The sequence below is a fragment of the Oncorhynchus masou genome, chromosome 7, assembly GCF_036934945.1.
Source record: "Oncorhynchus masou masou isolate Uvic2021 chromosome 7, UVic_Omas_1.1, whole genome shotgun sequence".
NCBI classification, from domain to species: domain Eukaryota; kingdom Metazoa; phylum Chordata; class Actinopteri; order Salmoniformes; family Salmonidae; genus Oncorhynchus; species Oncorhynchus masou.
In genome coordinates this window covers 10011369-10032492 of record NC_088218.1, presented here as the reverse complement: position 1 = coordinate 10032492, position 21124 = coordinate 10011369, and the positions used below count along the sequence as shown (strand labels likewise).

The following is a 21124-nucleotide window of genomic DNA, read 5'->3' as shown; positions in this document are numbered from 1 at the left end:
TTTTCGACTGGCTGAGAAAAGCTGCCTGCCTGTCTGTCTCATCCCAGCTGGAGATCAAATTTGAATATTGAAACAATGTTGAAAATGTCAGAGAGACAGACAAGAAGGTTTATACAAATCTCCACTGTTGATAACTAAATGTTAGTCTAAAAGAAATAGTGTCTAGGTGGTTTTATAGTGGAGATCAAGGTTATGAATTGCCTGGCTGGGCTGATGAGACAGTGGATTGGCAGTCAGATGGAAAATCGGCATTTTAAAGTCATAGGTTTAGCCGGTGGTGATTTGTGGAATAGACACGGGCTGGAATGCAGTTTTAACCAATAAACATTCCGTATTAGACCCACCCATTGTATAAAGTGGGCTAGTACAGTAGGCTAGGGTGAGTACTATAGCGTCATAAGCAATAGCATGTGATGGAGTTTCATACATTGTAATTGGAGGATAGATGTGAGGGTTATTGTCTGTTCTCCATTCTGTTTAATATGACAAGGAGTGGCCTGAACTTGTACATGCAGGGTTGTACCTAAATATTCCTCTCACGCTACAGTAGCTTCATAGGTGTGGCCACATCACTTATGGAGTCCCTGTTTTGGGGAGGGAGGGGTGTATGACTTTCAATCATGGCAGACCATGTTGAACCGAACCTTGCTTTCACTTTGCTGTGGCACAAAAGGTTGTCCCACAGTAGATGCTTATCATTCACGTATCTAACACAGAGGTAGAACATACGGTGCAGCCCAACAGACTACTACAGATCATCGGTTGAATTTGCACAAGAAGCCTCACAACATCACAACAAAGAGAAAGAGCTTAAAGTAAGTTCATATTTGTCATAGGGCCAATGTTGTAAAGAGTGATATTCACAACCTGGTCTCAGAGCATTTTGTGTTATTCTGTATTTATTTCTGAGGCATGCCATTTAGCATGATATGTTATGTTTCATGCGGTATGTATTCAATTGTGGATGTCCATCACCCAATTTGTATGGTATGTTACAAATTACAATTCGTGTTATAAGTTGTGATTTTGCAAACTGTACAATATGTTACGAACCTGCAAAACTTACTATATGTTACAAATTTGCAAAACGTATGATATGCTACAAATTCTATATAGTCCGCTAATGTTAACTATTTGGCTGATGTTAGCTAGACTAGGGGTTAGGGTTAGGGATCAAGGTTAGGGTTTGTCACGACTTCTACCGAAGTCGTTGCCTCTCCTTATCCGGGCGGTGCTCGGCGGTCGACGTCACCGGTCTTCTAGCTATCATTGATCCATTTTTCATTTTCCATTGGTTTTGTCTTGTCTTCCCACACACCTGTTTTCAATCCCATTCATTACCTGTTATGTATTTAGCCCTCTGTTTCCCCTCTTGTCTTTGTCAGAGAATGTTTTATGTCAAATGTTGTTTTATGTTGTATAGGTGCGTGACGGGTTCTTGTACCCATGTTCGTTTATGTATGTACGTATTTAGTGTTTGGAGCATGTTAAGTGGACTTATATTAAAAGACTCCATTTACACTCCGTTTAACTCTCCTGCCACCTATACACACGACTTTGACAGGGTTAAGTTCACGAGTTAGGTTAAAGGGTTAAAGTTAGTTTTTGGGGAAGGGTTAGCTAACATGCTAAGTAGTTGCAAAGTAGCTAAAAAGTAGTAAGTAGTTGAAAAGTTGCTAATTAGCTAAAACGCTAAGGTTGTATGTGATGAGGTTCGAACTCACATCCTTTGGGTTGCTAGATGGTCGTGTTATATGCCTACCCATCCACCTCGTCCAACCACCCTACTTTTGTTATTGCCCTAAGCAACCATCTATCTTATGTAACCATACAAAACGTAGCATATCATACTAATACTAATACATATCATTCTAGTGTTCCGGATTTACATTTACTATGTTACGGCTAGTCTATGAGACCAGGCTGGTGTTCAAGGTGTGTACACAATTAAATAATTTAATTGTGATTAATTGTCAGAAATCATTAATTGATTATGGGCAAAAGTTGTCTTGATCTTAATGTTTTGCCAAGAGAAAATGTAATTCAATTCAATAGTTTTGAATTTGTATTCCCCAAATTGAATTGAGTGCATACTTGCACTTTATGATTAAAACATTCAGGTTAAAATGTATATTTCAATGTATTAAAATAGCCTTTTGAAATGATGAAGAATAGCCCATTGAAATGTATTACATTTATGTAAACCTATTGAAATAATGACACAGTATTGGTATATTACATTTAAATTGTCATGTTACAGCTTTATTATTATTATTATTATTATTATTATTGTGTCCAATATTATTATTATTATTATTATTATTCTGCCATTATTATTATTATTATTATTATTATTATTATTATTATTATTATTATTATTATTATTATTATTATTATCGTGTCCAATATTATTATTATTATTATTATTATTATTATTATTCTGCCAATATTATTATTATGATTATTATTATTGTGTACATTATTATTATTATTATTATTATTAATATTGTGTAAATAATAATAATGTACACTATTATTATTATGATTATTGTGTACATAATAATAATAATAATAATAATAATAATAATAATAATAATAATAATAATAATAATAATAATAATAATAATAATAATAATAATATTGGGGACAATAATAATAATAATATTGGGCACAATAATAATAATAATAATGTAATGTAATAATTTATTATTATTATTATTGTGTACATTATTATTATTATTATTATTATTGTGTATTATTATTATTATTATTATTATTAATATCATCATCATTAATAAGAATATGATTATTCTATTATTATGATTATAAATACAATCATGTTGGGTGCACATGTCTCTAGGTGGAAATGTGAGAGGTTCTAAGGTCTGGGTTGAAAAGCAGTTTGAAGTGGGTGCAGACAACTGGACAGTTTTCAAAATGTTTATGGTTTCCATTGTACTTTACTGATTTAGCAGGTTTCAGCACATTCATAATCCCTCTTCTCTAATTCCTTATTAAATCCATATCAAACAATAAGAATAGGCCTTTTATGCAGAGAAAAGTCAAATCAACTGTCTGTACTCGGAGTAGGCTACACAGTGAGAGCATGATCAACGGTCTGTACTCGGAGTAGGCTACACAGTGAGAGCATGATCAACGGTCTGTACTCGGAGTAGGCTACACAGTGAGAGCATGATCAACGGTCTGTACTCGGAGTAGGCTACACAGTGAGAGCATGATCAACGGTCTGTACTCGGAGTAGGCTACACAGTGAGAGCATGATCAACTGTCTGTACTCGGAGTAGGCTACACAGTGAGAGCATGCACAATGTTACATGTTGAATGGCTTTCAATATCTGGGAAAATATCAACATCAGGCAGCAGGTGAGCAAGTGTCAGAATGTGGTGATGAGGCTTGTGGAACCTTAACTTGGTAAGGGAGGATCGTCACTATGGACAATTTCTTACTTTGTTGGCGAACAAGTTGCTTCCAAAGAAAACAAGTCTGGCTGGCTCCATGAACAAAGTGAGATGGGAACTCCCTCCCTTTGCGCAAAATAAGGCTCCTTGGCAGCCGTTGCACCCCACAAGTGCTGAAGGATGACAAGAGGACAGGGACACAATAAAGAGAAAACAGGAGACATTTACACACTACAACCAAACAAAGTATGTCAAAGTATGACAAGCAAGTGAAAGTTATGACGATTTTGCCATCTGTTAGAACCAGGGATAACAGCTAAATGAAATCCAACTGATGCCATTGGTGAATACACACAAGCACAAGCTGACAATAATTGACTATTTTTGACTGCTGTCGTGTGATACTTCTATTCATTACAATGCCATTATTGAGTTTCACTATTTATCAAGGCCACTTGGCCCTTATAATGATGCTTAGGCTACTGATGTTGTCATCATTTGACCGCGTCTTGACTGGTCTGGGTGGTTGAGGTATTTTACTTTTTATTTTGTTTTTATAAAAAATAAGCTGTTACCATGTTCCAACACATATGCTTTCTGTTTCATAGTTTTAACAAAGTCACTCCACAAATAAAATTGATGTAATGCTTGAATGTTTGTGTTTTTTGTGTTTTTTAGTTTGTACATACAAACTAACTACATACAAACTACATATAAACTAATGAAAATGCTATTGTGTTATTTAAAATAAAATAAAAATGGTAATCTAATGTTGTTACCCAAGGCCTTCATAAACACAACCAAAATATTATTTTTGCTTTAGCATGCTGTATATAAAATGTATTAATTACACTGTTGGAATGTTGCTGTCAGAATGACTGCTCATTAGTTTAAAGGGGGACCCTTAATGTAACCTATGTTGATTGGCCATCCAGAGCCCCCCTTCATTTTCCTGGAGATGTTGAGAAGAAGAGCAGCACGGTCATCTGGACCAGAGCCTGAATCTCTTGACTGCCCCCCTGAAACTCCTGCCAACAGAGTGATGAGAGACTCCCCCACAGCCCCACTGACTGACAGAACAGACCAGGAGGTGGAGGATCACACAGACAACTTGTAAGTATGGAGATATCAGGATATATGTTTGGGGGGACCAGATGGATTAAGCTGATTGAAAGCCAGTTTGCCTTGATTTTCCCTGTCTGATTGTTCAGTGCATCACTGATAATATCCCTGTCAATGTTTTGATTATGACAGGGATAGTGAGTATGTTGTGATGATGATGTTGTTGTTATCATTGTTGATTGTTGATTGTGACATGATCCTCCTATAGGTCTCCAATAGATCAAATGGCTCACATGCACCAAACCAGGAGTCAGAAATGGAAAGTGATTTCGATCATCCTGTGTCTGTCTGTCAGAGTATCTGTCACACTGTCTTCCCCATTGGTGACTTTCAGGACCAACTCTACTCAAGCTCACTCCCTTCCTCCCCCTGTTCCCTCTACCTGCCCTCTTCACACAGCCAATGAGACTATAACACCAGTCAAGGGTTCAACTCATCTAATGGTGTCTGCATACCAGGACCACAGGGAAGGGGGAGCCACGCGCATCATTGCCATGGTCAACAGAGACCGACCCATGTCTCTGTACTGTGTGTTGTGCTGCTCAGGACACGCCCCCCAGGTCGCTCCAGCTGCTGTCGTAATGCACAGCGTCCACTATGGTTACCCGTATGTGGCCGCAGACATGCTTTGCCTCGAAGAACCAGGATGCAACGCCACACACGTCACTCTTGGCACATCCCTCGACATCCAGGACTCCCTCAACCAGACATTTCTGAGCATCCAGAACCGGGAGAGACGGGAGGAGGACTTCCCCTTTTACCTCACCGTGTGCATGTCCAGCATGTTTGGAGACTACAACAACGTCCAACAGTTTGTCCAGACCATGGAGTTTTACAAGCTCCTGGGGGTGCGGAGGGTTGTCCTCTACCTCACCAGCTGTGGACCTGACCTGGAGAAGGTCCTCCAGTACTACGCAGAGGAGGGCACTCTGGAGGTGATTGGCTGGCCCATCAACCACTTCCTCAAGCCCTCTACTGGGTGGAAGGCCCAGGAGCTGGAAGGGGACATCCACCTCAACGGCCAGCTGACCATCATGAACGAGTGCATCTACAGGAACATGTACAGGTCACGGTACGTCCTCCTGGCTGACGTTGATCAGCTCCTGGTCCCGGCCTCACACAGCTCTCTTCTGCCCCTCATGGAGGACCTGCAGGGGCAGCACCCCGACGCAGCCGTGTTCCTGATGGAGACGCACCTCTTCCCTGCCACAGCCGGTACTGCTACGCAAGACCACTCCGCACGGAGAAGGGCACCAGGGGTGGATCTGCTGGACTACGTCTACAGAGAGCTTGTTCTTGAAGATGCCTTCCGCTCCTACAAGATGGTGGTCAACCCCCGTCTGGTGCTGCAGACGGCCATGTTTGAGGTGACACAGAGCTATGGGGACTCTGTCAGGGTTCCGTCCAACGTGTGTAAGATCATGCAGGTGAAAGAGGCTCAGAGAGAAAGCTGGACCAATGAGCAGCTGATCCTCGACAGAAGGCTCTGGGAATTTGGAGATTATCTTGTGCCCTCTGTCGATGAAGTTTTACAGAAATTAGGAATTCAGACATCTCCTTGGGAGCGTGTAGTACTGTAGTTGGTTAAAAGCTTTCCAATGTTTTGCATTTGATAGAGATGAGAGAAACAGTGAATGAACTGTTACCTGCCTCTGATCTTCAGTTTATGTTGTTCCACTCAACCCTGAACTTTTCTTCTTGTTTGGATGTGTGGTCATTTTTCCTGGGGGAATTGAACTTAATTAATTATGCCTATAATTGTTACTGCTTGTTCTAAACTTTCTTACCGTTTTTAATGCTGACTTTCATGTAAAAGCTCTTGTAAGATTTATTACTCATGACAAATAAACAACTTTTTTTAATCAAAATGCCGTGTTCATCTAGCGTTGTGCTCTAACACATCGGCACCCTTTCACTTTACAATGGAGTGCAATAGAGCAGAATATTGTGGTTTCTATTGTCAAAACTGGTTGAATGGCTAATTTGACCTTGTAGGCACCTGCAACTTATCACCTTCAGTCCAGGCCATTTGTGTGAAAAATCGAAATGTCAGTTTATAATTTTTTTTCTTGGTCCTGTGCAGTTATAAACAAACAAATACACGTGTGAACACCAAATGGTTTTTCACTTTCAACTTATTTGAAGAAATATTGAATCTTGCAAGTGTGCCAATATATTAGAGCACAACTGTATAGATGATAATCATGGAAGAGCATCTATATCCCTCCAAACTATGATTAGGATTTCTATGTAAACTGTCATTATATCCTTCTTTAATTACACAATTGACAGTATTTTAATAAAGAAATCAAACATAAATAGTTTGTGTGATCTTGTTAATGTTTCCTTCTGGGATTATGTCTCTCTTTTCTAATTGGTGAAATCTCCCCAATTTGTAATTCCAGGGGTGCAACTTTCACTGGGGACGGGGGACATGTCCCCACCTTCTGAAATTGCTAAAGAAATATAAATATTATGCCTCCCCCCCCACTTCTAAAATCAAAGTTGCGCCCCTGTGTAATTCAAACACTTATTAAATGGGAAGGTATGTTTTATTCATCTTGACCTGAACCTTAAACCAGATTGACTGAAAAGGGCACGAGATTCATTTTATTGGGTGTAACACCATCATTCGACAGAAGAAAATATCATAATATCAGTAATAAACAGGAATAATAAACATGTGAAGAGCAATTGACATTCTTATGTTGCATTTACATTTGAAAAAGGAATACAATTGTTGTTGTTTTGTCTCTACATCAAGTGCCAGTATATCTATTTAGTGGCGTTCACTGAGAAACTGGTAAAGAAATGTATGATGGAACGTCGTACAACACTGACACTTAAGCTCCATAAATTGTCATGTTTTCAACAAGCTGAAACCTTCAGGCCCTGAAACTCCATTATGATACAATCTTAATACAATTCACCTCCATTCCTCAATAGTAATTACTACCAGTACCATTGCACTAACAACTTTAGTTGTTTCTTGGAAAGAAGCAATAAATATTTTAGTAGCAGGCAGTACATATACTGTACTGTAGTTTCTCCGCCCTGCCTTTATGTACAAAGCTGATTGCTTCAGCAGGTAGTCCAAGAGTCTTGGGAATGTTTAACCCTTTGGAGGAGAATGGACAACAACATTCCTACCGATTCTAATTGATGACATCACAGGGGGTTGTTGTTCATTATTAGTTATCGAACTGAAACTTAATTCTTCAAGGGGCAATCTTTTAAATGAGTGATATATAGCCATTGATTCTTTAAGAATGTAACTTAAAAGTGAGTGCTTTTTTGTTGTTTGAAATCCAGATTGCCTCTTTGAACAGGATTGAACACTCCTCATAAGGTTAAATAAATCCGTCCATGTGTGTTGGGTTTAGGAGAAACAAACAGGGCCGATGTCCAGGCCAAACTGCTGATCCTCCTTGCCTATGTCCATGGGGGCCAAGTCTACGATAGGTAGTCTGGCTGGCATCTGAGTTCTGTACTCAATCACAGTCTTGCCCCAGTCTCCATTCGATTTCTGCAGACACAGGAGAAGAAGACATACTGTAGCTATACCTCTGAATTCAACTCATTGTCCTATACAATGTAAACAAGTAACCAATAGGACAGAACCACATAATCAAATGATTATGAAGGCATACATGTATGAAAGCTTGTATACTTATTTTAAATGTATGTAGTTCTGTCGTTGTGATGTCTCTTAATGTTCTGTATTATATGATGTTTTATGTGTTGTGTGGACCCCAGGAAGAGTAGCTGCTGCTTTAGCACTAGTTCATTATACAATACTACATACTAAAAGACAGGGTGGGTGGGCTTTTGTTCCCACTTCCCAGACCAACTTTGGCACACCTGATTCAAACATTCAACAACGCATGTAGGTAGATGGTTGGGTGGGGGTGGGCAGGCGGGTGGGCAGGCGGGTAGGCATCGATAGGTAGTAGGGCTGTGGCGGTCATGACATTTTTTCAATCACCGTGTGGTGAGTTTTAAAAACACATACTGTTTTTATATTTTTTAAATGTGATTTTCGATTGCATTTGCATTAATGTCAGAGTGGTTGGAGGGACAATAGAGCCCTGAGTACCAGACCATTAGGACCTGATGGAGGGACAATAGAGGCCTGAGTACCAGACCATTAGGACCTTATGGAGGGACAATAGAGCCCTGAGTACCAGACCATTATGACCTGATGGAGGGACAATAGAGCCCTGAGTACCAGACCATTAGGACCTTATGCAGGGACAATAGAGCCCTGAGTACCTGACCATTATGAACAGATGGAGGGACAATAGAGCCCTGAGTACCAGACCATTAGAACCTAATGGAGGGACAATAGAGCCCTGAGTACCAGACCATTAGGACCTTATGCAGGGACAATAGAGCCCCGAGTACCAGACCATTAGGACCTTATGCAGGGACAATAGAGCCCTGAGTACCAGACCATTAGGACCTGATGGAAGGACAATAGAGCCCTGAGTACCAGGCCATTAGCGATTAGGACATGATGATAGTTAGCGAGTTGGGTACTCCTAATGCATGTCCAGAGTGCATAAGAGAATATTACCATGACTCAACAGTCAAGCTGAATTTTACTGCTGTCATGACTGCCAGTGTGGCGGTAATAGGGCCACCGCAACAGCCATAGTAAGTAGATAGGTACACTATATACATAAGTATGTGGACACCCCTTCAAATTTGTGGATTCGGCTATTTCAGCCAAACCCATTACTGACAGGTGTATAAAATCGAGGACAGAGCCATGCAATCTCCATAGACAAACATTGGCAGCAGAATGGACTTACTGAAGAGCTCAGTGACTTTCAACATGGCACCACCTTTCTGACAAGTCAGCTCATCCAATTTCTGCCTTGATAGAGCTCCCCCGGTCAACTTTAAGTGCTGTTATTGTGAAGTGAAAACGTCTAGGAGCAACAACGGCTCAGCCATGAAGTGGTAGGCCAAACAAACTTACAGAACAGGACTGCCGAGTGCTGAAGCGCGTAACGCTTAAAAATCGTCTGTCCTCGGTTGCAACACTCAAACTGCCTCTTGAAAGCAATGTCAGCACAAGAACTGTTCGTTGGCAGCTTCATGAAATGGGTTTCCATGACCTAGCAGCCGCACATAAGCCTGAGATCACCATGCGCAATGCCAAGCGTCGGCTGGAGTGGTGTAAAGCTCACCGCCATTGGACTCTGGAGCAGTGGAAACGCGTTCTCTGGAGTGATGAATCACACATCACCATCTTTCAGTCCGACGGATGAATCTGGGTTTGGCGGATGCCAGGAGAGCACTACCTGCCCCAATGCATAGTGCCAACTGTAATGTTTGGTGGAGGAAAAATAATGGTCTAGGGCTGTTTTTCATGGTTTGGGCTATGCCTTTTAGTTCCAGTGAAGGGAAATCTTAAAACTATAGTATACACAGACATTCTAGACAATTCTGTGCTTACAACATTTTGGCAACAGTATGGGGAAGGCCCTTTCCTGTTTCAGCATGACAATGCCCCTGTGCACAAAGCAAGGTCCATACAGAAATGGTTTGTTGAGATCGGTGTGGAAGAACATGACTGGCCTGCACAGATCCCTGACCTCATCCCCATCAAACACCTTTGGGATGAATTGGAACGTCGACTGCAAGCCAGGCCTAATCGCCCAACACCAGCGCCCAACCTTACTAATGCTCTCTTGGCTGAATGGAAGCAAGTCCCCGCAGCGATGTTCCAATATAGTGGAAAGCCTTCCCAAAAGAGTGGAGGCTGTTATAGCAGCAAAGGGGGACCAACTCCATATTAATGCCCATGATTTTGGAATGAGATGTTTGACGAACAGGTGTCCACATACTTTTCGTAGGTAGGTAGGTAGGTAGGTAGGTAGGTAGGTAGGTAGGTAGGTAGGTTGGCAGGCAGGCAGGTAGGTTGGCAGGCAGGTATAGATAGGTAGGCATACTGTACTGTATGTATAGGTAGGTAGGTAGGCAGGCAGGCATACTGTACTGTAGGTATAGGTAGGTAGACATACTGTACTGTAGGTATAGGTAGGTAGGCAGGCAGGCAGGTATAGGTAGGTAGGCATACTGTACTGTAGGTATAGGTAGGTAGGTAGGTAAGCAGGCAGGTATAGGTAGGTAGGCATACTGTACTGTAGGTATAGGTAGGTAGGCAGGCAGGTATAGGTAGGTAGGCATACTGTACTGTAGGCATAGGTAGGTAGACATACTGTACTGTAGGTATAGGTAGGTAGGCAGGCAGGCAGGTATAGGTAGGTAGGCATACTGTACTGTAGGTATAGGTAGGTAGGTACTGTAGGTATGTACTGTAGGTAGAAGTAGGTATAGGTAGGTAGGTAAGCAGGCAGGTATAGGTAGGTAGGCATACTGTACTGTAGGTATAGGTAGGTAGGCATACTGTACTGTATGTATAGGTAGGTAGGTAGGTACTGTAGGTAGGTAGTTAGGTGACTTACGGAGCAGCCATCCTCCAGGACAGTGTATCTGAGGCGGGAGTTGCCCTGAACCTTGACCTCCTGTCCGTTGGAGCCCTTGAGGATCAGAGCCTTCTTCAGGTTGCCTGTGGCTCCGTCATTCACGGCCACGCTGTTCTTGCAGTGGTAGGTGACATTCTGGACACCCTCCTTAGAAAGCAGGCGGATCAGCCTAATCTGAATGGTTACGGCGTTGGGCAGCTCCTCCTTGTTGCCGTAGCTAAACTGGAATCAGAAGTTTATTGAAAAAAAATATTTCACAGGGACACTATTGTACAATAATCAGCATTTCAGTTTTTACATCAATGTTAGAAAAATACACCTGGAAGTGTAACAGTTTTTCACAAACATCTCCAGCTATTTTTCTGACAGAAAGAACTCTTCCATTGCTATATAATCAAGGCAGCAGAGGATGTATGTTTTTAAAGCAGTATTGTGCTTGGTGAATTTATTCTTCAGTATGGTAGCTGGTTTATTCATAGAAGCAGTTGTCCTCTTTAGAGGTATCCACAGTGTAAAGCTATCCTCTATATACTACTTGCGTTCATTGAATAGACATCGGGTATATTTTATATACTCACTTTAGTTCCTCCATTCATATTTGCTCCAAACCAGACAGGTTTGCTGGCAGTGGGAGTGGATTTGGTCCACCATGTTTTGCGAGGGATGCTGGCTGAGATGGGGTGGGCTGAGATGCAGGTCTCACCAGTCTCCATGTTGCAGAACACCTTGATAACATCCTTGGTACTGCCCTGGTTGGGGTCCAGCCAGTAGTCTCCTGGATATGGAAAGACCAAGTATCAGATCATACAGTAGATACATATCAGCTACCTCATCATCTATTAGACACACGGACTCCACTTGTCAATAAAGTTAATATCACCTAACGAGTATATCCATCCATTAATTCATCTATAACACCCTAACTACGTCGCAGCAAATCAAAAGATTGAGTAAAGAATAGGCAAGACAAAAAGCAGTTAAAAACAAGAGAAGAAGACAGTCTGTGGTGAAAAGTGGACCTACGGGTCTTTTGAGTAGTTAAAAACTAGAGAAGAAGACACAGTCTGTGGTGAAAAGTGGACCTACCGGTCTTTTGAGTAGTTAAAAACTAGAGAAGAAGACAGTCTGTGGTGAAAAGTAGACCTACCGGTCTTTTGAGTAGTTAAAAACTAGAGAAGAAGACAGTCTGTGGTGAAAAGTAGACCTACCGGTCTTTTTAAGGGGGTGGCACTGCTTGATGTCCTGGCAGGTTTTGGCGGGGTTGGCCTGGCTGCCATCGGGACACTTCATGTTCTGCAGGTTTCCACTGAGGCTCTTCAGCGTGATCTGGACGCTCTGGTCTGCCCCGAGGATGGTCGAGGCATTATTGGGACGCGCCTCATCATCGTTGAACTCTGGAGGGGGATGGGGGCCAGAGTCGTCCCAGTTGGACTCTGGAGGGGGTTGAGGGGGGCTGATTCATCGCCGTTAAACTCTGGGGGTGGAGGTGGTCCATCCTGGTCCTCGCCGTAGTCGTAGTCAAAGGAGCTGCTGAAGCCGAACATATCAGCCCCAGCAGTGGGAGGGCCAGGCGTCCCTGGGGGACCAGGGGGACCAGCATCCCCAGGAGGCCCCTGGGAAAAAGGAGAGAAGTCAAGAAACAGGTATGTTACTGTCCTTTGATATGCCATGTCTGCTTGTTGACTTTCTTTGCTTTAGAAACACTGAATGTGTCACAGGTATGACTTATTTGCATTAGAAACACTGAATGTGTCACAGGTATGACTTATTTGCGTGCTTAATCTAACAAGCAATTCTATTGGAGAAGCAATTTATCAACACCCAAAGCCTGGTTTGTTCTGACATCCATTTGAAAGTCATAGCGGATCCAGCCAGCATAATGACAACAGAACCACTAGTCTCTAACGTCTCACCTGAGGTCCGATGTCTCCACTGGTTCCTCTTGATCCAGGAGATCCCATGGGCCCGGTCAGCCCGATTTGTCCATCACCTCCTGCGGGGCCAACCACACCAGGGGGCCCCTGATGAGAAACACAATGGGATTTATAAAGGGAAACAAACAGCACACAAATGGACCATTATACTGAGGCATTGACAGCTTATTCAGTGTACTTACTCTGTGTCCAGTAGGTCCTACAATTCCTCGAGCTCCAACATCCCCAGATTGTCCCTACAAACAGAAGGCCATTGATTAGCCTGTTATTGGCTGAAATAATTAATAATAAAAGCATTTAATTGATTTTGCCAAGTTAATACGATTTTCCATAAATTAAATGACAGATTATGCCTTGTAATGGTGCTTGGGCAGTTTTTACTCACAGTTGTCCCAGGTAAGCCTTGCAATCCAGTGAAGCCTCTGTGGCCTTTCTGCCCTCTCTCTCCTTGGTCTCCTTTGGCTCCCCTGTCTCCCTGTGGCCCTTGAGGCCCCTAGGATTTAAAAAAAAACGACATGAACATTTGCTGTAAATTACTGTGAGCAGATTTATCCAGATCCACACTCATTGAGACTAATACATGGGTTTACTGGTCTGTCAATAGATACAGGTTCGTGTGTCAGTAGCATAGGTTCATGTTAATGCTGGACACCAATATTGAGAATTCAATATGATTTCGATATCGTTTGATATTGATATCAGCAAGGCATATCGTGATAGCGGTTCTGTAGGCACAGAACCCTCTCACAGGCTCTTTAGTATACTTCACTGCCTGTTGATGGGCGATCAAGTCGTCAATGACTCCAACCCCCCAAGCCATAGACCATGGCTACTACTACGACTTCTCTGCTGCCGCACGGCAAGAGACACTGGTGCATCAAGTCTGAAACCAACAGGCTCTTGAACAGCTTCTATCCCCAAGCAATATGACTGATAAATAGCTAACAAAATAGCTACACAGACAATCTGAGTTAACTCCGTATCTTTATTGACCTTTTATTTAAATCTTTCCACTGTCTGACACACACACTTACTGTCACTCCAACACACACTCACACTCACTGTCATTCCAACACACACTCACTGTCACTCCAACACACACTCACACTCACTGTCACTCCAACACACACTCACACTCACTGTCACTCCAACACACACTCACACTCACTGTCACTCCAACTCACTGTCACTCCAACACACACTCACTGTCACTCCAACACACACTCACTGTCACTCCAACACACACTCACTGTCACTCCAACACACACTCACTGTCACTCCAACACACACTCACTGTCACTCCAACACACACTCACTGTCACTCCAACACACACTCACTGTCACTCCAACACACACTCACTGTCACTCCAACACACACTCACTGTCACTCCAACACACACTCACTGTCACTCCAACACACACTCACTGTCACTCCAACACACACTCACTGTCACTCCAACACACACTCACACTCACTGTCACTCCAACACACACTCACACTCACTGTCACTCCAACACACACACACACTCACACTCACTCCATCATTTGCACACTGACACATAATATGCACATACATTTATACTGACTCTACACACCTACTCACATGCAAGATGTCGCTCCTCTGTTCAACTTATATCCTGTTGCCTAGTCATCGTACCCCATACATATCTACCTCCATCACTCCTGTATCTCTGCACATGTAAATATGGTATTGGAACTGACTTTTTAAATATTTCCTTTATACAGTATAGTATGCTTACTTACTTTATTGTGTATATCATATTTGTTATTCTTATTTCTTGTGTGTGTTTTTCCCCCTAGTAATACATTGTTATTGATTATTGCACTGTTGAGTTTGCAAGACAGACTTTTCACTTCATGCGACAAAACTTGGAAGGGGCTTCCCATTGTATTCGAACTGGTTGGGTAGGTTAGGACCACGGGCATTCACACCTGACCCAATGGGCAATCAGCAAGAAGCTGTCTGAACTTTACAAAGCCTTGGAAGGGGCTTCCCATTGTAGGTTAGGACCACGGGCATTCACAACAATGGGCAATCAGCAAGAAGCTGGAACTTTACAAAGCCTTAGGTTATTGGACCACGGGCATTCACACCTGACCCAATGGGCAATCAGCAAGCAGCTGTCTGAACTTTACAAAAAGCGAACTTAGGACCACGGGCATTCACACCTGACCCAATGGGCAATGCAAGAAGCTGTCTACTTTCAAAGCCTTGGAAGTGCAATGTTATTCAACTGTTTCGATGCTATTCATTCAAACCGATATGATACCAATATTGGTTCGGGTAAAAAAGTAAACAGATTTTGCATATCACTAGTTTACACAGTATCAACAGGCATACTACTACCACTAGTAATCACTTCATCAACAGGCATACTACTACCACTAGTAGTGTACTCTACTTCATCAACAGGCATACTACTACCACTAGTAGTGTACTCTACTTCATCAACAGGCATACTACTACCACTAGTAGTGTACTCTACCTCATCAACAGGCATACTACTACCACTAGTAGTGTACTCTACTTCATCAACAGGCATACTACTACCACTAGTAGTGTACTCTACTTCATCAACAGGCATACTACTACCACTAGTAGTGTACTCTACTTCATCAACAGGCATACTACTACCACTAGTAGTGTACTCTACCTCATCAACAGGTATACTACTACCACTAGTAGTGTACTCTACTTCATCAACAGGCATACTACTACCACTAGTAGTGTACTCTACTTCATCAACAGGCATACTACTACCACTAGTAGTGTACTCTACTTCATCAACAGGCATACTACTACCACTAGTAGTGTACTCTACTTCATCAACAGGCATACTACTACCACTAGTAGTGTACTTCATCAACAGGCATACTTCATACTACCACTAGTAGTGTACTCTACTCATCATCAACAGGCATACTACTACCACTAGTAGTGTACATCTACTTCATCAACAGGCATACTACTACCACTAGTAGTGTACTCTACCTCATCAACAGGTATACTACTACCACTAGTAGTGTACTCTACTTCATCAACAGGCATACTACTACCACTAGTAGTGTACTCTACTTCATCAACAGGCATACTACTACCACTAGTAGTGTACTCTACCTCATACATACTACTCATCAACAGGATACTACTACCACTAGTAGTGTACTCTACTTCATCAACAGGCATACTACTACCACTAGTAGTGTACTCTACTTCATCAACAGGTACTACTACTTCATCAACAGGCATACTACTACCACTAGTAGTGTACTCTACTTCATCAACAGGCATACTACTACCACTAGTAGTACTCTACTTCATGTACTCTACCTCATCAACAGCATACTACTACCACTATACTACATACCACTAGTAGTGTACTCTACTTCATCAACAGGCATACTACTACCACTAGTAGTGTACTACTACTTCATAGGAAATGTAAGAGTAGTGTGTTCTTCATCAACAGGCATACTACTACCACTAGTAGTGATCCTTCATCAACAGGATTGTCCCTAGTAGGGTCCTTCATCAACAGGGAGGCCCTCATAGCACCACTAGTGTTACTCTACTTCATCAAAAAACTAAAAAAACAATGTCAAGTAGTGAAATCAAATCAAACAACCTGAAATGAGTTTACATCAACAGGCATACTACAACTTTGTCACATCTACTACCAGAGCATGACAGCTCTTAACCCTGAAACATTATATTTTTACATTTAGTCATTTACCCTAGTGTTGACTCAAGGGAAATCAAATCTTATCCAGAGAAGACAGAGTGAGTTACAGGAGTGAGTTACAGTAGTGAGTTACAGTAGTGAGTGCTGACATTTTCGTACATTTGGGTTTTGACAGGAGTGAGTTACAGGAGTGAGTTCAAACACTGTTTTGACTCCTATGACCTCTAACGCCATAAGGGTCTACAGTCATGTCTCAAGGCTAGAAGGCTCTGAACGTTGGTGTGGCAAAACTCTGCGATGGCATTGTGGCAATGTCCAGATTACTCACATTGTCTCCTCTCTTCCCAGGGACTCCAGAGGTGCCGACTGGACCAACAGAGCCATGAAGCCCCGGAGTTCCAGCAAGACCCTCAGCACCAGGATTCCCTCTATCTCCCTACAGACAGACAGACAGACAGACAGACAGACAGACAGACACATTTTCTGGTGAAATGGTTTGATCATACATTTCCATAAAGTTTCTTGTCCATCTGTAGTTGTGTCTTACCCTGGCTCCTATAAGTCCATCCTTGCCAGGTACCCCATCAGACCCAGCATTCCCCTGTAAAGACAGATTGCTGCATTAAGTTTACCTGTGCTGTATAGTACAGTATCCTTCTGTTACAGTAAAGACCTGCTTTTCAGGGGAACTATTATAATTTCCACATGAATGAAAGGTGTGTATGTGAGTATGTTTTAATCCACAGTTGGTTTTTAATGGATATATGTTCACTGAACCCACAGACAGAACAGTCATGGGTCAATTAAGTGGAAACACATACCGTAAGACCAAGGTCCCCTCTTGGTCCGGTTGTCCCTGGTAACCCGACTGCACCGACAGCACCCTTGCCTCCCCGAGTTCCGGGGGCACCTGATTTTCCGGGTGCACCCTGGGAAAATAAGTGTGACATCACTGGTCAGGACACAAATGGAAAGTGTATGAGCGTCCTGTATATCTGACTGAGTGTTGGATTGGGACTCTGTTCAGTGTATAATGATACTACTCTCAAGGCTATAGAAATGAATGGTGAATGTGAACTTGAGTTCCATACATACAGCAGTACCGAGGGGCCCAACCATCCCGCTCTCTCCTCTGACTCCAGGTATGCCCACAACACCTCGCTGTCCTGAGATACCTGGTGGTCCCGCCGGCCCATCAGGGCCCTGTCAGAAACAAAGACCATCCCATTGGCCAATGGTAACTTCAGATATTTCCTAGTCTAGCAAAAGAAGTATAGAGTAATGGAGGGTGGCAGAGAAGTCTCGCTCTGTAAACCACTTTGAACGATACAGCTAAAACTTTTACTTCTGTAACTCTCTCATATTTACCCCTGGTCCATCCTCTCCAGGCTCTCCCTTGTCTCCTGGGGCACCTGCTGGGCCCGGGGCCCCTCTCTCTCCTACACGCCCAGGGCCTCCATTCTCGCCTCTAAGTCCCGGAGTACCTGCCTTCCCTGGGGTACCAATGTCTCCAGGCACCCCTACCTCACCCTGGAAGAGTGGAAAGACAATGTGAGTAATGGAATAACATATTTCACTATATTGCTCTAATGTTCTATTGTTTATGAAATCATTTATTGATGATTTCATAGGTATAAAGTGATTTGATTGGTTGATAGTAGGATTAACTCACAATGGAGCCTGCTGGACCAACTCCTCCGGGGAATCCTGGGAAACCAGACCCACCCTGAAAATTACAGATTCAATTCTTATCAGAAAATATCAACATACTGTACCACATATTCAGTGAAGTGGAAAAGCATTCCTACTCTTGCTGAGTAGCCATGATCAGGTCTATTTCTACAGTAAATACCATGGGGAAGCATTCCTACTCTGTGCTGAGTAGCCATGATCAGGTCTATTTCTACAGTAAATACCATGGGGAAGCATTCCTACTCTGGAAAAGCATTCCTACTCTGTGCTGAGTAGCCATGATCAGGTCTATTTCTACAGTAAATACCATGGAAAAGCATTCCTACTCTGTGCTGAGTAGCCATGATCAGGTCTATTTCTACAGTAAATACCATGGAAAAGCATTCCTACTCTGTGCTGAGTAGCCATGATCAGGTCTATTTCTACAGTAAATACCATGGGGTCTATTTCTACAGTAAATGACTATGGGGAAGTGTTTCTATGAATGCTCCAGCCTTTATACGTCACCCCCAGTACGACTCACTCACCGCGGCCCCTTGTGTTCCTCTGGCCCCCTTTAGTCCAGTCACACCATCAGGACCCTGGGAACCAAGTTTACCAGCTGTTCCCTGGAGTCCCTGTGCTCCAGCCTCACCCTTCTGACCCCTCTCTCCTGGTTCACCTTTGACCCCGGGTTGCCCATCGGGACCCTGCGACGAGTCGGACACAATGACCATGATTACTGGGCAGAGTCATCGCCATGCAAAACGACTTCCAAGTCTCACCATGGGTATAGTTACTATGTGGTTATATGGAAATGGTTATTAACTTTGACCATTACTGAAATTTTCGTTCAACATTATACAGGAGGATGTTTGCAGCGCAATCTGTTCAGACAACACCTGTAACAACACCAAGCCAAGGTTGACAAATTAACAGAACATTAAGGGACACAATACAACAGGGAAGGCGCCTGTCATAGCTGACACTATTGGGCGTGACAGATCCCCACATTGTTTGAAAGCCACTCACAGGAGACCCAGGGAATCCTACTGCACCGGTTGGACCAGACTCCCCAGAAGCTCCCTAAAACAGATGTTGGGTCAGAGGTCAGTACAGAGGTATATGAGAACTATTAACAGTATATTGCAATTGACAATTGTACACAATATAACTTACAGTATTTCACGTGTGTCAATAATTGTACAAAATGAATCGCAGTACTTACGGCCACCGCTCTCGCTCCTCGACGTCCAGGGGGCCCTTTAGGGCCGGCCTCTCCCTAAAACAAACAAATATAATATATTGTCTGGGTATCTGTGGTAGGCACTGAGGCCTTAATATGGTGAGGTGTTCTCTGCTACAGTGTATGTTCATCTAGTCTGTCTGTCTAAGTGCTGTTGGTGACTGTATGCTGGATGCTCCTTTAGGGTCTAGGCAGCGTTACTATTAAAGCACTATGTGACAACTGATGATGTAAAGAGGCCTTCATGAATACATTTGAGTGAGTGAGTGAGTGAGTGAGTGAGTGAGTGCTTTACCTTATCACCATTGAGCCCAATGCCTCCTGTTGGTCCAACTGGACCAGGAAGTCCCTTCAAATGAAAAACAAACAGGATTTCAAATATTCAACAACTTGCTGTGAACAACTTACTATGGTTGTGAAACCAATGAAACTAGAAGGTGCATCAAAAGGTGACTACACTCAACCCAGGGCCTAAAGCTGGTTATGACGACGTCACTACATTTTGACATATCATTCAACTTGAACCTAACAGAATTTTGTTATGGGTGACATTTTAAGATGTTATTTTTGCTTAAACCCTTGATGTAATCCATTTAGGTGACTCAGAAAGGTATGTGTAGACATGTATGTGTAAGGTAACACTCACCCCGGGCCCGTCGTTTCCAGCAGTACCCTCGGTTCCTTTCTCACCAACTGAACCCTAAGGAGAGAAGAGGGGTCAGCAGAACAGGACTGCAGAATGAATCCACACAGTTATAACATGGGATACACCACTCTGAAGGGTGACAACTTGTATTTCCTTCTAGTGTCTTGGCCTCTGGAGGTACTTTGTGTACTTAACCAAGTTTTGGTTTATATTTTCCCCTCCAACACAGATACTTACCACGTCTCCTTTAGGACCAGGAGAACCAGGGATACCCCTCTCCCCTGGCATCCCCTGCAGGCCTGCAGCTCCTATGTCCCCAACAGTTCCTTTAGTTCCAGACCCCCCCTGCGGGAAGAACACACACAGAAACAACTCTCATATCATGTTTGTGGGAAATAACATGGATATATGAGGTCATCATTACATTGTTAATCTGCATTAGGCCTCCATCGTGGAAGAGATATCATTTGACAACCTGGTTAAATGACTGAATGAATAAAGACACAAATAAATCAATCACTATTTGAAAGTGTTGTGCTCTAGTACTTACCTTTGGTCCCTCTGGTCCTGGCCCTCCTGGAATACCTTTGGGCCCCGGTAGTCCGTTAGTTCCCACATCACCTCTCTCTCCTGGGATGCCCCGCTCACCCTACGATACAATCACCCACTGGTCAGCTACAAACAACTTCTTTACAGCACTGCATGTTATTAACAGGGCCTTGTGTTTTGGTTATCATATCAGATTACCTGGATTTTAAGCTTTTTCCAGAAATGAGAAATAGACCAAAAATGAAAGCAATGTCTGAGGATGGTGATGGACCATCTGACACTAAAAAAAGGGGACAGTTTGATGAATAAGCTTTACATAAAGATCATGTGACAG

The 21124-nt window shown here is 42.7% G+C and overlaps 2 protein-coding genes across 2 annotated transcripts in view; one reads left to right on the top strand and one right to left on the bottom strand.

Annotated features, from left to right (window-relative positions):
* The window catches only part of LOC135542960 (collagen alpha-2(V) chain-like), an 80304-nt gene that overhangs the window by 32847 nt on the left and 26333 nt on the right, over nucleotides 1-21124 (bottom strand). Inside the window, exons 34-54 of the mRNA XM_064970086.1 lie at nucleotides 20792-20890; nucleotides 20479-20586; nucleotides 20242-20295; nucleotides 19891-19944; nucleotides 19578-19631; nucleotides 19382-19435; nucleotides 18898-19059; nucleotides 18351-18404; nucleotides 18047-18208; nucleotides 17774-17881; nucleotides 17500-17607; nucleotides 17226-17279; nucleotides 17007-17114; nucleotides 12953-13060; nucleotides 12505-12652; nucleotides 12248-12472; nucleotides 11618-11814; nucleotides 11019-11261; nucleotides 7937-8068; nucleotides 5664-5888; nucleotides 5148-5567 (exon numbers count right to left, since the gene is read on the bottom strand). Coding sequence (XP_064826158.1) covers nucleotides 5148-5567; nucleotides 5664-5888; nucleotides 7937-8068; nucleotides 11019-11261; nucleotides 11618-11814; nucleotides 12248-12472; nucleotides 12505-12652; nucleotides 12953-13060; nucleotides 17007-17114; nucleotides 17226-17279; nucleotides 17500-17607; nucleotides 17774-17881; nucleotides 18047-18208; nucleotides 18351-18404; nucleotides 18898-19059; nucleotides 19382-19435; nucleotides 19578-19631; nucleotides 19891-19944; nucleotides 20242-20295; nucleotides 20479-20586; nucleotides 20792-20890 — 2877 coding nt within the window. The remainder of the gene's footprint in view (nucleotides 1-5147; nucleotides 5568-5663; nucleotides 5889-7936; nucleotides 8069-11018; nucleotides 11262-11617; nucleotides 11815-12247; nucleotides 12473-12504; nucleotides 12653-12952; nucleotides 13061-17006; nucleotides 17115-17225; nucleotides 17280-17499; nucleotides 17608-17773; nucleotides 17882-18046; nucleotides 18209-18350; nucleotides 18405-18897; nucleotides 19060-19381; nucleotides 19436-19577; nucleotides 19632-19890; nucleotides 19945-20241; nucleotides 20296-20478; nucleotides 20587-20791; nucleotides 20891-21124) is intronic.
* Nucleotides 4315-6844, top strand: LOC135543220 (beta-1,4-galactosyltransferase galt-1-like). The gene is made up of 2 exons (XM_064970336.1): nucleotides 4315-4533; nucleotides 4751-6844. The coding sequence occupies exons 1-2, from the start codon at nucleotides 4337-4339 to the stop codon at nucleotides 6120-6122; spliced, it is 1569 nt and encodes a 522-aa protein (XP_064826408.1). The 5' UTR covers nucleotides 4315-4336; the 3' UTR covers nucleotides 6123-6844.